The following is an 18020-nucleotide window of genomic DNA, read 5'->3' on the forward strand; positions in this document are numbered from 1 at the left end:
AGTTTCTGCTCCTTTTAAGGTATGATTCTGTGTGTTCACCTGTCTCTTCAGTTTTCTGGGTGGTGGTTTGTGATGTGACCTCGATTCTCTGTTGGACCTAAGAAGAATTACTGGTCTTCAGTTAGTTCAGCTTTTTGTTGTTGTTGTAAAGATGAGAGTGACATCTTCCAAGCTCTTTACATGTCAGACTGGAAACCAGAAGTTCTTCCCTTTACTTTTAAACTATATATTTCTTTACATTTGAAGTGGATTTCTTATAGATAGCATATTATTGGGTCTTGCTTTTTTATCTAATCTGACATTCTTTATCTGTTAATTGGGAATGTTTAGACCATTTACACTTAATATATCTATTGATATAATTAGATTTAGAATTACTGTCTTGGAATTTGTTTTCTTTTTTATTCTCTTCTTGTTGATGTTTATTCCCTCTTCTTCTACCTATTTTTGGATAAATTCAGTATTTTTTATGATTTTTTTTCATCTCCACTATTGACATATCCTTTTTGAAATTTTTGAGCAGTTGCCCTAAGGATTACAATATACATCTTTAATTATCACAGTTTACCTTCAGGTAATATTATACCACTATGGGTATGGTATATGAATCCTTCAACAGTATACTTCCAATTTCTTTCTCCCATCCTTTATGCCATTTTTGTCATACGTTTTACTTTTGCATATTTTGTTGCTACTTTTGTTTTAAAAGGTTCGTTATATTTTGGAATGAATAAAATTAAAAAAAATACCTTCTATGTTTAGTTTAGTTTTTAGAACTTTTTATTTCTTTGAATAGAGCCAGGTTTCTGTCTGATATCACATTCCTTCTGCCTGAAGAACTTTCTTCAACATTTTTTTGTATTGCAGGTCTCCTAGCAATGTTTGGTTGAAAAAAGTTTTCATTTTGCTTTTATTGTCATAGTATATTTTTTCTGTGTGGAATTCTAGGTTGGTTGGTTTTTCCTTTTCCTTCTGTAAAGATGTCATTCCATTATCTTCTGGCTTGCATAGTGTCTGAAGAGAAGTCTGCTCTAGCTAATGTGACTTTTTTCCCTGGCTGTCTTTAAGATTTTATCTTTGATTTTCAGCAATCTGAATATGACATTCAATATGTTTGTGTGTGTGTGTTTAATCCTGCTTGAGATTCACTGAGATTCTTGAATCTTCTGGTTTGATGTCTTGCAATATTTTATGAAAATTCATGGCCATTATTTCCAAGTATTTCTTTTGCCCCATTCCTTCTGTGTTGTCATTCTGGGAATCCAATTATACATATGCTAGACTATTTGATTTTGCTAGACCATTTGGTGTTGTCTCATAGCTTTTAGGTGCTCTATTTTTTTTTTTCACTCTTTTTTTCTCTTTGCGTTTGCTTTGGATGTTATTTTATTGGCCTGGCTTCAAGTCTACTCCGTCTTTCTTTGGCTTTTTTGAGTCTCTTGATGATTCTGTCTAAGGAATCTTTCAGCTCTGAATGGTGTTTTTTATTTATAGCTTTTCCATTTGACTCTTAAAGGAGTTTTCATCTGTTGAAATTCCCTGTCTGTCCCTGCATTTCTACCTTTTCCTCTAGATTTCTTAACGTATTAATCATAGTTATTTAAAGTCCCTGTCTGATAGTTCCAACGTCTGGGTTGCCTCTGAATGTATTTCTGTTGATTGCTTTGTCTTTTGATAATATTTGTTTTTCTTGCTTGTTTGTGTATCAATTTTTTATTGAATGCCAAATATCACATGTAGATTAGTAGATACTGAGAGAGATGGTATTTATACATTGAAATGGATACCTCTTTTCTACTGTTAGTCCTTTATAGTGGGGATTGAATTAGTTAGGAATTCAGCTGGGTTTGGGGTTTTTTCTTTTTTTTGCTATGGTTACCTTCAGTACCTCATAGACTTCAAATTCCTCTAAAGATGCTCAGTGCTTATGGTGGAGGCTGTTGTGCCAGAGGAATTTTCTTAGTGTTCCTCCTCCACTCTCAGTTTTCAGCTGTCTCTGTACCCCTGTGCGTCAGAGGTGTCTCTCTCCATGCTCTTGCCCTGCCTCCAGCAGTAGAATGCTATGCCTTCGTAATACTCAGTGCCGGGGATGACAGGCAGGGCTTGTTCTCTGTTTTCCTTGTCTAGCTTCAATCTTAGACAGCCCTTGTGTGCCTAGCTTTCAGGGTGGGGCATTCTTATCATTTTGGTCCCTCCTACCTATGTTAGTGAAACTCTGCCTTCTATCTGTGGCTGGTCTTTTGTGGGAGAGAGTTTTCTATCCCACTCCCAGACGAAGGACTGTTTCCTGCCTCTCTCCCAGGTGTAGAGGGTTTTTTCTTTTACTCTTTTCCCAGCAAGCATGGGTCTGTATCTGTGTCCTGGGGTCAGCAGATTTGATACTCCTCCCTCAGCAGCTTAAGTCCTTTGTTTTGTAGGAGAGAAGGGTTTGGGAAGGAGAGTAGGGCTTTTTGCATTTCCTGCAGTGGCACTCAGTCCCCTCTTCCATGCATGAACCACTGAAGTAGGCTTTCCAGTCTCCTGCTCTCCCCCAAATCTTTCTCTTGTGTGTACAGTGAGGGCCCTTGGAGAAGAGTCTGAGAGTCAACATGAGTTTACCTTGCATTTGGGACTCCTAGGGCTGCTATAGTTTTATGCTAGCCCTCACTTGGCCTCTAGCAGTTTGTTAAAGTTCCACCTGATTTTTTCTTATGTGTTTATTTGGTTGCTCTTCCTTCCTCCCATGTTCACCTACAGTTAGGACAGGCTGTCGATGTTTTTTTCTCCTGAGGCTAGGAGCTGCCTCTTCTTGGATTTCAGGCTGTTTGGTTGCTGCATGGTTAAAAGCTCTCATGTTTTCAGAAAATTATGAGTTTGTAGTTTGTGTAGACTTTTCTTGTTGTTTGAATGGGGGTGATGCCTTTTTCCAGCTTTCTATATGCTAGACTGCTTCAGAAGTTTCTAATATTCTTTTTTTTTTTTTAAAGATTTTATTATTTCCTTTTTCTCCCCAAAGCCCCCCGGTACATAGTTGTATATTCTTCGTTGTGGGTTCTTCTAGTTGTGGCATGTGGGACGCTGCCTCAGCGTGGTCTGATGAGCAGTGCCATGTCCGCGCCCAGGATTCGAACCAACGAAACACTGGGCTGCCTGCAGCGGAGCGCGCGAAGTTAACCACTCGGTCACGGGGCCAGCCCCTCTAATATTCTTTATAGCATCAAATATTTCTGTGAATTTGCTCAAACTGAACATCTTCCATTGCTTGACCTAGTAGCATAATTTGACTGGTACCATGCTATGTTGGTAATGGCGTATAAATTAGTGCCAGTTTATATCCTTTTATGCTATGGTATTTGCAAAGAGCACCTCACAGAAGTCACTGATTCCCTGAAGATGCCTGAAGGCTTCTCTGACATCTTTCAAGTACAGAAGAGGACAATAGTTGACAGTACCGGAAGAGTGGTGGGATCACTAAAAAATGTGTTGGGTATGAAAGTCGTGAAATTTCTCAGTGTAGTGTTATACGTTTTACTTCATGTGATTTCTAGCTTAGAGTCCATCAGTGAAATATCATTATGTGATTATCATTTTACACATTAAGAATGACTGACTACTCTTTATTAATAAGAAACAGCATGAGAAAGTTAATTGTTAAACCTTTGCTTTGCTTCTCTGTGGTCAGATATTTTTCAGTTCAAGTCAGCAGACAATTGCTGAAATTGGTAACACTGTTAGAGATTAAAAGATAAAAAGGGCACAATCCTTTCTGTCAAGGAGTTCACAATCTAGTGGAGGAATTATAGGTTTAACGTAGTCATTATTATGAAATTTAATAATTTATAACTTTTATTTAGTGCTTACTAAATGACAGATCCTGTTCTAAGTAATTTACATGTATCAAATAAACGGTTACCTCAATAAAGTCTCCAAAAGTAATATGAAGTATATATCCTGTTATAGTTTCCTCATTTGGGAAATGATAAAAATATTCCCAAAAAATTAGGTTTGTGGCAAAGATCACATATTAAGTGGGAATTCTGAGGTTCAAGGCAGTCAGGCTCCACTATGTCATTCTACTTTCCACTAAGTATGGGCTCAGTGCAGTAGTACCCAAAGGAGAAAGTGATTGACTCTGCTTGAAAGGATGAGGGAAGTGTTCATGGAGATGATGCTTATCCTGCATGAGGGAGCAAGAATAGGATTTCACCGGAATAAGGACATAAAGGCAAGAGGAACAGTATGTGCAAAGGTGTACTGCTTAGACCAAAAGTGGTTCATTGAAAGGATTGTAAGTAGTCAATAAGACTAGAAGAGAGGGAAGCTAGCTAGTTAGGTAAAGGCTTTATTAAACAGTTCATACTTTATTGTATAGATAGTATGAGCCATTGAAAAATTTTAAGTAGCAATGTAAAACAACCAGTGCTTGGTCACTTTTGAGAAGTGTGGAGGATGGATTGAAGTGAGGCAAGATTAGAGATAAAGAAATCATTTAGGAGACATGCAGTAATTCAGATGACAAATGATATACGGGAGAATTTCAATAAACTTTCAGAATATTACAGTCTTTAAGAGGTACAAATTCACTTGCCTGCTTCAGTATGGTAGGTGGTACATAGCTTTGCAAATTATTTTTTTTATCTTTGGAAATACTGGTTCAGTATTTCACTCAGATTAAAATTGGAATATATTTATTAGATTCAGCCTAATGGAATGCACATCACAAAGCAATCTTGCAATGCAGCACAATTTCAGTCTCTGCCCAAGAGACTAGAAAAACTAAAAGTCAGATTTGTGTGGCTGCTAGCATCATAACAGAGTCTTATTAAATAATTTAATCATTTCTTTTCATAAGCACCAAATTCATACCACGTTGGGAAACAAAATTAAGGGAAAAAGAAAAAATAAAGGATTTAGGGGCGAGCCCCATGGGCTAGTGGTTAAGTTCAGTATGCTCTTCTTTGGTGGCCTTGGTTTGCTGCCCAGGCACAGACCTACATCTCTTGTCAGTGACCATGCTGTGGTGGTGAAACACATACAAAATAGAGGAAGATTGGCACAGATGTTAGCTCAGGGTGAATCTTCTAGCAGTAAATAAATAAATAAGGGATTTAGGGAGACTGTATTTTGTGAACATATTCCAGGGCATACTTTCCACTTGATCTATATCTTTTACCAAGACATTGTTTTTATGAGTTAATTTTGAGAGGCATAGTTGGGTCGTATAAATTACGTTTTTCTTTAAAAGAAATCACTAAATTTTAATTTTTTTTAGGTTCGTGCTATAACTGACAGTTATGATCATTGAGTTAAAGAATATCTGAGTTGAGTAGCAATATGTACTTTGGAGAAAATAAAACAGCAATATAATAAATAGATCAAGAAAGGCCTCTCTTGAGAAGTGACTTTGTGCTGAGGTGTAAATGTTAAGAAGACTCCATTGTGGAAAGATTTCAAAGAAAAACCTTACTGACACAGGGAACAAGTAGTTCAAAGGTTCTAAGCTAACTGGTTTGGCATGTTTGAGGTTCAGAAAGAAGGCTAGTGTGACAGGAAAGCAGTGAGAAAGGAGGAGAAGTGGTAGAAGATGAGGTTGGAGATATAAGTAGACATAGGCCAGATTGTGTGAACTCTGGTAGGCCATATAAAAGAATTTGGATTTTAAGTATGAAGAGAAACCACTGGAGGTGTTATGCAGGGCAGTGAGATGATCTGATACAGAATTTTTAAAAGATCACTGTGGCCACTGAAAATAATGATTGGTAGTAGCGTAATGGTGGAGAGTGATGGAGGAAAGCCTGGTACAGTAATCTGTGTCAGATGATGTTGATTTGGACTAGGCTGACAGTTGTTGATATGATGGCTTTGGGGTGTATTTTTAGAGGTAGAATAATCATGACTTACTGAAGAAACAGAAAGATTCAAGAATGACTCCTAGCAGCTGAGGGCATACAATGGAGAAAAGAAAGTCTTTTCAACAAATGGTGCTGGGAAAACTGGAAAGCCACATGTAAAAGAATGAAAATTGACCATTCTTTTTCACCATTCACCAAAATAAACTCAAAATGGATCAAAGACCTAAAGGTGAGACCTGAAACCATAAGGCTTCTAGAAGAAAACGTAGGCAGTACATTCTTTGACATCAGTATTAAAAGGATCTTTTTGGACACCATGCCTTCTCAGAGAAGGGAAACAATAGAAAGAATAAACAAATGGGACTTCATCAGACTAAAGAGCTTCTTCAAGGCAAATGAAAACAGGATTGAAACAAAAAAACAACCCGCTAACTGGGAAAAAATATTTGCAAGTCATATATCTGACAAAGGCTTAATATCCATAATATATAAAGAACTCTCACAACTCAACAACAAAACATCAAACAACCCAATCAAAACATGGGCTGGAGACATGAACAGACATTTCTCCAAAGAAGATATATTGATGGCCAATAGGCACATGAAAAGATGCTCATCATCGCTGATCATCAGGGAAATGCAAATCAAAGCTACACTAAGATATCGCCTTACACCCATTAGAATGACAAAAATATCTAAAACTAATAGCAACAAATGTTGGAGAGGTTGGGGAGGAAAAGGAACCCTCATACACTGCTGGTGGGAATGCAAACTGGTGCAGCCACTATGGAAAACAGTACGGAGATTCCTCAAAAAATTAAAAATAGAACTACCATACGATCCAGCCATCCACTACTGGGTATTTATCCAAAGAGCTTGAAGTCAGCAATCCCAAAAGTCCTATGCACCCCAATGTTTATTGCAGCACTGTTTACAATAGCCAAGACGTGGAAGCAACCTAAGTGCCCATCAACAGATGAATGGATAAAGAAGATGTGGTACATACAGACAATGGAATACTGCTCAGCTGCAAAACAGAACAAAATCATTCCATTTGCAATAACATGGATGGACCTTGAGGGAATTATGTTAAGTGAAATAAGCCAGCGAGAGAAGGATAATCTTTGTATGACTCCCACTCATATGAGGAATTTGAAAATGTGGACTAAGAGAACAGTTTAGTGGATACCAGGGGAAAGGTGGGGTAGGGCGTGGGCACAAAGGGTGAAGTGGTGCACCTACAACACAAATGACAAACCATTAATGTACAACTGAAATTTCACAAGATTGTCACCTATCATTAACTCAATAAAATAAAAAAATAAATAAATTTAAAAAAAAAGAAGCCAAACAAAAAGAGTACACATTGTAGGATTCGATTTATAGAAAGTTCTAGAAAATGCAAACTAATAGCTAGTTACCTGAAAAAGGAAGGGCAGAAGGGACATATTATTAAAAAAAAAAAAAAAGAATGACTCCTAAGTGTCTGGCTGAATAACTCAGTGTTATTTCCTGAATTTAGAAAGAGGGAGGGGGGAATAAATAGATTTTGGATCAAAAAGTAAATAATTTGGTTTAGATACATTAGTTTTGAGATGCCCATAAGCATTCTAGTGAGGTGCTTAGTAGGTAATTGACTATAGAAGCTTAGAGTTCTGGGGAAAGCTCTGGGTTGGAGATATAGATTTGGGGGTCATCAGTATATTGATGATATTCTAAACCTGGGGACTGGATAGAGTCCTAGGGAGAGAATGTATTTAAAGAGTAAAGCCTCAGGGCACTTCGAGATGTAAGGATCTGACAGAACAGCAGGGATAGGATTCAACAAAGTGCACTATGGAGAAGTAGCCAGTGAGCTACGTAGAAAATTACCCCCCACAACAAAGAATTATCCAGCACAAACTATCGGTAGTGCCAAGGTTGAGAAACCTTACCTTAGAGTAATAGTTCTAAAATTTTAGCATGCATCGGAATCACCTGCGGGATTTGTTAAAATACAGACTCTCAAAGGGGTTAATTTTAAAGTTTCTGATGTAGTAGGTCTAGAATTCCTAACAAGTTGCTAGGTGACAATGATGCTACTGGTCCAGGGACCATACTGTGAGAACCACTACCTTAAGAGTCAGTACATCATATAAAAGTTTTTTTCTGGGTAACAATGTTATTTGTGTGCATTATCATAATTCCTGTCAAAGCACTTATCACACATCTGTCACAGATTCTGTTTGGACTAAAAGAATTCACATATAATACTGAGTGGGAAGCTTTGGAAAAGAAGTCTACTCTATGAGACATGGCACTGGCACATAAACGGGTGTTTGTAAGAGGTTCTATTTGTGAGACATATTGAGGAAGTAAATACTGGTAATCATACTTAGTATTCCAGAGGTACAGATTTAGACTACTCAGTTCTTGAAGAGACTGCACCTACTTAGTTGCACTGTTATAGTTTCATAAGCAATATCTTAGAAACAAATTTAAAATGATCAGTCATGAGTTACAGGACATCTCTTATTCTGGATAAGTTATTCAGGTTTTTTGTTTAATATTTATTTTGCTTGTTAAGAACAAACACCATTTTAGGAAATCCTTTGAGCTTATACACATGTAAAGTTATGAAATGAAAGAGAAAGAGGGGCCGGCCCCGTGGCCGAGTGGTTAAGTTTGCACGCTCCGCTGCAGGCGGCCCAGTGTTTCGTCGGTTCAAATCCTGGGCGAGGACATGGCACCACTCATGGAGCCATGCTGAGGTGGCGTCCCACATGCCACAACTAGAAGGACCCACAACTGAGAATATACAACTATGTACCGGGGGGCTTTGGGGAGAAAAAGGAAAAAAAAAAAAGAGAGAGAAAGAAAACTAGCCAAATAGCTAAAATAAAATAAATTAAAAAAACCTTTTAATCAACAGAACATTTAACTGTGGAGCTCTTAAGGAAGAATCACGTGATTTAGTTATCTTCCGTTAGGGAACTCAAACTAGTAAAAAGAAAACGGGATTTAAGACTTAAAACTCTTTATATTGGTAGCAAAACAGCTTTTCACCTTGTAACTTGCATAATTGAATATTCTAGATTAGCCAGCAGTATTGCATAAAGAAAGAATAGAAGCATGGTTTAAAGCAGCACTGTCCAATAGAAATATAATGCAAGTCACACATATAATTTTAATTTTTCTAGTAACTACATTAAAAAGATAAGGAAATGGGTGAAATTAATTGTGATAAAATGTTTTTAATTCAATATAACTAGACTATTATTATTAATGAGTTATTTTATATTTCATACTAGTCTTCAAAAACCAATGTGTGCTTTACACTTAGAGCAAATCTCAATTCGGATTAGCCATATTTCAAGAGTTCAATAGCCACATGTGGCTAGTGGCCACCATGCTGTACAGCACAGGTCTCAGAGTTACAGAGTGAGTAATGGAGAGCCCAGTTTTTACATTTTAAGAAGTTTTTCTTAGGTGAAATAGAAAGCTATTTTTTAAACATTTACCTCTGTCACTATCTTAATTCGGACCATGATCACTTGCAACTTGGATTACTACAATGACTTTGTCTTTGCCTGACACCAAGCTATCTAAAGATCCTGATCTTATTATTTCTTGCTCCTATGACTTACCTGCTAAAATTTCTTCAGTAGGTTGGTGTATTTTTCAAGATAATTTATACTCCTTAGCTTAGTGCTCCAGAGTCTGTATGATCTGACTCCTTTCATCCCTCTCTGACTCATTTCCTGCTCCACCCCAATTTGTAGCCTTCCCTCCCAGAAGGACCTACCTTTGGGGGCCAGCCTGGTGACATAGAGGTTAAGTTCTCGCGCTCTGCTCTGGCGGCCTTGGGTTCAGAACCTGGAACCCTGGCGTGGCCCTGCACATTGCTCAGCAAGCTGTGCTATGGCGGCGTCCCACATACAAAATAGAGGAAGCTTGGTACAGATGTTAGCCCAGCGACGATCTTCCTCGAGCAAAAAGAGAAAGATTGGCAACAGATGTTAGCTCAGGGCTAATCTTCCCTCCCCCCAAAAAGTTTTGTTTCCTATAGATGCCATTTTTCTTGATCCATGCCATTACATGTTTTTCTCTTTGCTAAATGCTCTTTAACCTTGCCCTTGTACCTCTTTACCTATCTAATGCCTACTGCTACTTGAGAATTCAGTGCAAAAATCATTTCCTCTGGGAAAACCTCTCTTATCCGCTACTGTGTACAGTAAAGGCAGCATATGCAAATTAAGATACAAATCTCTGACTGGCGAGAATATATTTGAATCACATGGACAAAGGGTTAATATCCATAATACTGTAGGAAAGAGTTATAAATCAATAAAAAGATGAAAGTCCAATGAAAATTTAGGAGGGTATGAATAGTTACTTTCTATAAGAAGAAATATAAATCATCAATAAATATGAAATACAACTTTTCACCTGTCAGGTTAGTAAATATTTACAAGAGTGATTGCATTTTATCATGAGTACAAAGCAGTGCTGTCCAATAGAACTATAATGTACACCACATATGTAATTTAAAGTTATCTAGTATCCATATTTAAAAAGTAAAAAGAAACAGGTATAATTAATTTTAATAATTTATTTTATTTGCCTCTTTATGTCCCAAATATGATTTCAACATATAATCAATATAAAAACTTATTAAATAGATATTTGATTTTTTAGTAGTAAGTCTTCAAAATCTAGTATAAAGATTTCAGAACATCTTAATTTTTGCGAGCCACATTAGAGGGATAGGTGTTCGTGTACATTATTGGTGAAGAGGCATTTTGGCAGAGAATTTGGCAATATTTATCAAATGAAAGATTCAAATGACCCAGGATTCTATTCCTAGAACTCTGTCCTCCAGAAATGCTAACGTGCGCTTAAGGATTATAGATAGGTAGATGTTTATTGCAATATTGTTTGTAAAAGGAAAACAGTGGAAACAACCTAAATGTCCTATAGGGGTTTGATTATATAATTCTGATATTTGCAGACGATGGGATACTGAATAATCTTTAAAAAATGTGGAAGATATTTAGGTTAACTGAGCTATTATATGACTTAATAAATATTACATGGTTTAATGTATGTAAAATGCTTAGAATGTGACTGGCACATAGTAAATGTGATATTAGTGTTATTATTAATTTATTGATATGGAATAATCTTCCACATGTTAAGTGAAAAGAAAAAACCTGCAAAATCTAGAACTATATATAGTACACCATCATTTGTGTAGAGGGGAAGAAAGAATATATATGTATGTATTTGCTTGTATATGTGTCTAGTGTCTGAAAGGGTGTGTAAGAAACTGACAACATTGATTATATTTGGAGAGGGGAACTAGGTGGTGGAGGGATAGAGACTTTTTACCACCCTCTTTTTTGTGCTTTTGAATTTGATCTGTAATGAATATACTACTCAGAAAACAGTGTAAATCAAATCTCTCCCTTAAATTTTTTTGAAAAATCTATACCGTTGTTATATTTATAATTTGTATGAATTATTATGATTTTAATCAGGAAAAAACAATGCAGGATAGTTTTACTTCAGTTATCTGGAATGGCTAGGTGATATGGGATTCTGGGTAAATTTAATTTTTGATTTATCAGAATGTTAATGAGAAACACTTGGTTTCAAAATGTATATGACTTGAAAGTATTTCTAAGTTGTCCTTTTTCTTGTCAAAATAAGTATGGCATGTTGAACTTAATACATCTGGTTTATTTTTGAGGATTTTGCAGGACATAGGGATCATTCTTTTTTAGAAATTGTAAGAAATTGGGTTTAAATACATACTGACTTTAGAGTATATTTAGAAGATATTCTTCAAAAATTAAAGCCAACAACCAAGAAAACTTGGTCCTAATGTAAGATTTAGTGTGTGCAAGTGATATTTCTTCTGAGAATTGAAGTCTGATTAAGAGGATGGAAGAATTCTGATTAATTTAAAGATTGGCACCTCAGCTAACGTCTGTTGCCAATCTTTTTTTTTTTCTTCTTCTTCTCTCCAAAGCCCCGCAGTACATAGTTGTATATTCTAGTTGTAGGTCCTTCTGGCTATGCTATGTGGGATGCCACCTCAGCATGGCTTGATGAGTGGTGCTAGGTCCGTGCCCAGGATCCAAACCAGGGAAACCAGGGAAACCCTGGGCCGCCAAAGTATAGCACACAAACTTAACCGCTTGGCTATAGGGCTGGCCCCTGGTTAATTTAAGTTTTATAGTGCTGACCATCTTTTTTTTTTTTTTTTTTTTTTTTAAAGATTTTATTTTTTCCTTTTTCTCCCCAAAGCCCCCCCGGTACATAGTTGTATATTCTTTGTTGTGGGTCCTTCTAGTTGTGGCATGTGGGACGCTGCCTCAGCGTGGCTCGATGAGCAGTGTCATGTCCGCGCCCAGGATTCGAACCAATGAAACACTGGGCCGCCTGCAGCGGAGCACGCGAACTTAACCACTCGGCCACGGGGCCAGCCCCAGTGCTGACCATCTTTTATATCAGACTTTCTGGACAAATATATATAGTAATTTTATATTTTGAGTATATAGCTCTTTCTGGACAAATATATATGGTAATTTTATATTTTGAATATATAGCTCTTTCTTTTTCATGAGAATTTATCATCACTTGTGGTGTTTTTAGGATTTGGTGTGGATCAGTTACGAGATGACAATCTAGAAACTTATTGGCAATCAGATGGCTCCCAGCCTCATTTAGTGAATATCCAATTCAGGTAATACATTTTTGAATTTTTCAATTTGTGTAGGTTATAAGAGGATAAATAAATCTATTTTATTTACATAAAATTTAAAGAATATGGAAATTATAGTGAAATGCTCTTAATTCTGCTTTTTATCAGCCTTAGAGATTGTTTTTCTGCTCAACTAGACTGTAAATATTTTAAGTTTACTGTCTTATCCTTTATGAATTCTTTATGATTCCTTACACAGTTCCTTTTACATGGATGTTTCTCAGTGATTTATTTCAGAAAAATATGCTTTGCTTATGACCCAATGTGATACCTTAATGTATTGCATTTAGTACACTTGGAGTGATGATAGTACGTTCTTTAGCTATAGACTGTTCACGTAAGTTCTCAAATTTGTAATTCCATTTGGAAAAAAATATTTTAACTTAGAACCTCTAAAGATGTTTTCAGTTTGAAAATGCTTATTCATTTTCGGGGGAAAGGAAAACAGCCGTGTGTTTGTCAACTGCTTTAAATTTTTTGACATAGGTGGAAACCAGTTAACTCAGTTGTTTTGCTGCATTTATATCATGTATTTTAACATTCTATAGCATTGTAGTTTTAGTTTGTTTTTGTTGTCCTAGGGTACAAATCAACAAATTTCTCGTGAAAAAGCCAAATAGTAAACATTTTAGGTCTTATGAACTATCTGGTCTCTCTTGCGACTACATAGCTATGCCGTCATAGGATAAAAGCACCCATAGGCAATGCGTAATGACTGCATTTAGCTGTTCTAATTAACTTTTATCTTACAAAAGTAGGTGGTGGGCAGGATTCAGCCAGTGCGCTGTAGTATGCCAACTCCTGTCTTAGAATCTTAAGTATGTAGGCACCAGAAATAAAAATAGCAGCTGTTTTTTTTTTAAAGACTTAAAATACCAGATACTTTGCTAAATACCTTACCCATTTATTTCATTTAACCGTTACAGCTATTTTTATCCTTATGTTGTAGTCTCAGAAGCAGAGGATTACACACAGCAGGTGAGTGGCAGAATTGCAATTTGAACATAAGCACTCTGACCTGAGAGCCTGTGCTTTTAAGCATTATGCTGTGTAGCCTAGGATAAATTTCTTCTCTGTGACAACAGAGGCTATCACTTAAAAGTTGTATAATGAGTGTCCTAATTCAATTGTATTATATTGGAATAGCAGGGTTTTTTTAGCAAATACAATTTTATACAGAAGGCCAATGTACTGAACAAATAATAGTAAAAATAGGTCACATTTATTGAGCACTTATTAAGCGTTAGGTACTGTATTATCTCTTTAAGAGTTTAAATTTAATATTTAATAGTTATTAATATATATCATTTCTTAATAATCCTCAAAACAGCTTTGTAAGATGTAGGTACTATCATTTTTCTCATTTTACGGATGAAGAAACTAAAATTTAGAAAGATTAAATAACTTACTAAGATCATACATTGTGGTATAGAGCCTGCATTTGATCTAGAAGGCTTGACTTCACAAATGGTTGCTAGTCAGTACTCAGCTGCTTCTCAGCAAAGATGTAGTTATTCTTATTAAAACAGTCAGAAACTCAAGGCCCTCCCCACTTAACTCAGCCCCTGCCCTCACTAGGGAAACCCAGGACTTTGAGGAAGACATTTTTTTTTTTAGTTGTTTTTTTTTTTTTTAATTAAGGTTATGAAAGTTAACATCCTTGTGAAATTACAGTTGTACATCATTGTTAGTCATGTTGTAGGTACGCCACTTCACCCCTAGTGCCCTCCCCCCACCCCCCTTTCCCCTGGCAACCACCGATCAGTTCTCTTTGTCCATATGTTAACTACCACCTATGAGTGGAGTCATACAGAGTTCGTCTTTCTCTGTCTGGCTTATTTCACTCAACATAATACCCTCAAGGTCTATCCATGTTGTTGTGAATGGGACGACTTTGTCCTTTTTTATGGCTGAGTAGTATTCCATTGTGTATATATACCACATCTTCTTTATCCAATCATCAGTTGCTGGCACTTAGGTTGGTTCCACGTCTTGGCTATTGTGAATAATGCTGTGATGAACATAGGGGTGCATGGAACTTTTGGAATTGCTGATTTCAGGTTCTTAGGATAGATACCCAGTAGTGGGATGGCTGAGTCATAAGGTATTTCTATTCTTAACTTTTTGAGGAATCTCCATACTGTTTTCCATAGTGGCTGCACCAGTTTGCATTCCCACCAACAGTGTATGAGGGTTCCCTTTTCTCCACAACCTCTCCAACATTTGTCACTCTTGGTTTTGGATATTTTTGCCATTCTAACAGGTATAAGGTGATATCTTAGTGTAGTTTTGATTTGCATTTCCCTGATGATTAGTGATGATGAGCATCTTTTCATGTGTCTATTGGCCATCTGTATATCTTCTTTGGAGAAATGTCTGTTCATGTCCCTTGCCCATTTTGTAATTGGGTTGTTTGATTTTTTATTGTTGAGTTGTGTGAGTTCTTTGTATATTATGGAGATTAACCCTTTGTTGGATAAATAACTTGTGAATATTTTTTTCCCAATTAGTGGGCCGTTTTTTTCTTTCAATCCTGTTTTCCCTTGCCTTGAAGAAGCTCTTTAGTCTGATGAAGTCCCATTTGTTTATTCTTTCTATTGTTTCCCTCATGTGAGGGGTTATGGTGTCCGAAAAGGTTCTTTTGAAGCTGATGTCGAAGAGTGTACTGCCGATATTCTTTTCTAGAAGACTTATTGTTTCAGGCCTAATCTTTAGGTCTTTGACCCATTTTGAGTGTATTTTAGTAAACGGTGAAAAAGAATGGTTGATTTTCATTCTTTTACATGTGGCTGTCCAGTTTTCCCAACACCATTTGTTGAAGAGACTTTCTTTCCTCCATTGTAGGCCCTCAGCTCCTTTGTCAAAGATTAGCTGTCCATAGATGTGTGGTTTTATTTCTGGGCTTTCAATTCTGTTCCATTGATCTGTGCATCTGTTTTTGTACCAGTACCATGCTGTTTTGATTACTGTAGCTTTGTAGTATGTTTTGAAGTCAGGGATTGTGATGCCTCCAGCTTTGTTCTTCTTTCTCAGGATTGCTTTAGCAATTCGCAATCTTTTGTTGCCCCATATGAATTTTAGGATTCTTTGTTCAATTTCTGTAAAGAATGACATTGGAATTCTGATTGGGATGGCGTTGAATCTGTAGATTGCTTTGGGTAGTATGGACATTTTAACTATGTTTATTCTTCCAATCCATGTGCATGGAATGTCTTTCCATCTCTTTATGTCGTCATCGATTTCTTTCAAGAAGGTCTTGTAGTTTTCGTCGTATAGATCTTTCACTTCCTTGATTAAATTTATCCCAAGGTATTTTATTCTTTTTGTTGCGATCATGAATGGGATTGAGTTCTTGAGATCTTTTTCTGTTAGTTCATTGTTAGCATATAGAAATGCTACTGATTTATGTATGTTGATTTTATACCCTGCAACTTTGCTGTAGTTGTTGATTGTTTCTAATAGTTTTTCTATGGATTCTTTGGGGTTTTCTATATATAAGATCATGTCGTTTGCAAACAGCGAGAGTTTTACTTCTTCATTGCCTATTTGGATTTCTTTTATTTCTTTTCCCTGCCGAATTGCTCTGGCCAAAACCTCCAGTACTATGTTAAATAAGAGTGGTGAAAGTGGGCACCCTTGTCTTGTTCCTGTTCTGAGAGGGATGGGTTTCAGTTTTTGTTCATTGAGTATGATGTTGGCTGTGGGTTTGTCATATATGGCCTTTATTATGTTGAGGTACTTTCCTTCTATACCTATTTTATTGAGGGTTTTTATCATAAATTGATGTTGGATCTTGTCAAATGCTTTCTCTGCATCTATTGAGATGATCATGTGGTTTTTGTTTCTCATTTTCTTAATGTAGTGAATCACGTTGATTGACTTGCGGATGTTGAACCATCCCTGTGTCTTGAGGAACACATTTTTAAACAAGTGTTTTTAAAAAAGGGAATTCATTAAGAATTTTAAAATAATCTCATACTTACAGGAAAGTTTCAAGTAAAGTACAACTTTTTTCTGAATCATTTCAGAATAAGTTGCCAATATGATGTTTCATCTCTCCAGAATACTTTTGTATGTCATCCTTATAAACAAGGACATTCTCCTACGTAACCACAATACATCCTTAGGAAATTAGCATTGGTACATTATTATCGTTTAATTCTACAACCTCGTTCAATTCTACCAGTTGTTCCAATAAAGTCGAATCACAGGTTGAATTTAGTTGTCACTTCTCTTTACTCTCCTTTAATCTGGACCATTTCTTCACTCTTTCCTTGACTGTCATAATCTTGGCACTTTCGCAGATTATAGGCCCATTATTTTAAAGAATGTCCCTTAATTTGAGTTTCTTCAGTCTTTCTTCAGGTTATAGATCTTTGGGAAAAATAGCACAGAAGTGATGCTATATCCTTTTTTCACTGCATCCTATCAAGAGTGGTACATGATTTTGATTTTGTCCCATTACTGATGATGTTCATACTTCTATCACATGATTAAGGTGGTCTCTGCCAAGCTTTGGCTGGAAAGTTACTTTCATGTTATTCAAAATTATTAAGATCAGTATGAACTTGGAGTTTCCTGTTTTACTCAACGGCTTAAAATCTGTTATTATCATTATTTGTGTCAATGTTCAAATTGTTCCAGATTTGGCCAGTGGGAGTCCCCTCAAGTCAACTATTACTTTTTTTTTTTTTTTCAATTTTTTTATTGAGGTCTTAATGGTTTATAACATTGTGTAATTTCTGATGTACATTATTATATACCAGTTTCTGTATAGACTGCATCATGCTCACCACCAATAGTCTAGTTTTTGTCTGTCACCATACACGTGTGTCCCTTTACCCCTTTTGCCTACCCGCCACTTCCCCTCTGGTAACCACTGATCTGTTCTCTTTATCCATGTGTTTGTTTATCTTCCACGTATAAGTGAAATCATGCAGTGTTTGTCTTTCTCTGTCTTGCTTATTTTGTTTAACATCATGCCCTCAAGGTCCATCCATGTTGTTGCAAATGGGACGATTTTGTCTTTTTTTATTGCTGAGTAGTATTCCATTGTATGTATATGGTGTATGTATATATATACACATATATATATACTACATCTTCTTTATCCATTCATCAGCTGCTGGGCGCTTGCATTGCTTCCATGTCTTGGCTGTTTTGAATAATGCTGCAGTGAACATAGGGGTGCATGAATCTCTTTGAATTGTTGATTTCAAGTTCTTTGGATAAATACCCATTAGTGGGATAGCTGGATCATATGGTACTTCTATTCTTAATATTTTGAGAAATTTTCATACTGTTTTCCATAGTGGCTGTGCTAGTTTGCATTCCCACCAGCAGAGTATGAGGGTTCCCTTTTCTCCACATCCTCACCAACATTTGTTATTTTTTGTCTTAGTAATTATGGCCATTGTGATAGGTGTAAGGTGATATCTCAT

At 36.4% G+C, this 18020-nt stretch overlaps 1 protein-coding gene across 4 annotated transcripts in view; it reads left to right on the forward strand.

Moving 5' to 3' along the window:
* ANAPC10 (anaphase promoting complex subunit 10) overlaps positions 1 to 18020 on the forward strand; it is a 187505-nt gene that overhangs the window by 6375 nt on the left and 163110 nt on the right. For all 4 annotated transcript variants that reach the window (XR_011537124.1, XM_070608960.1, XM_070608958.1 and 1 more), the window contains exon 3: positions 12471 to 12561. Coding sequence is in view for 3 of the 4 variants with exons in the window: in XM_070608960.1 (XP_070465061.1) it covers positions 12471 to 12561 (91 nt within the window). In the remaining variant the exon portion in view is untranslated. The remainder of the gene's footprint in view (positions 1 to 12470; positions 12562 to 18020) is intronic.

This window comes from Equus przewalskii, chromosome 2 (genome assembly GCF_037783145.1).
Source record: "Equus przewalskii isolate Varuska chromosome 2, EquPr2, whole genome shotgun sequence".
Classification (NCBI taxonomy): domain Eukaryota; kingdom Metazoa; phylum Chordata; class Mammalia; order Perissodactyla; family Equidae; genus Equus; species Equus przewalskii.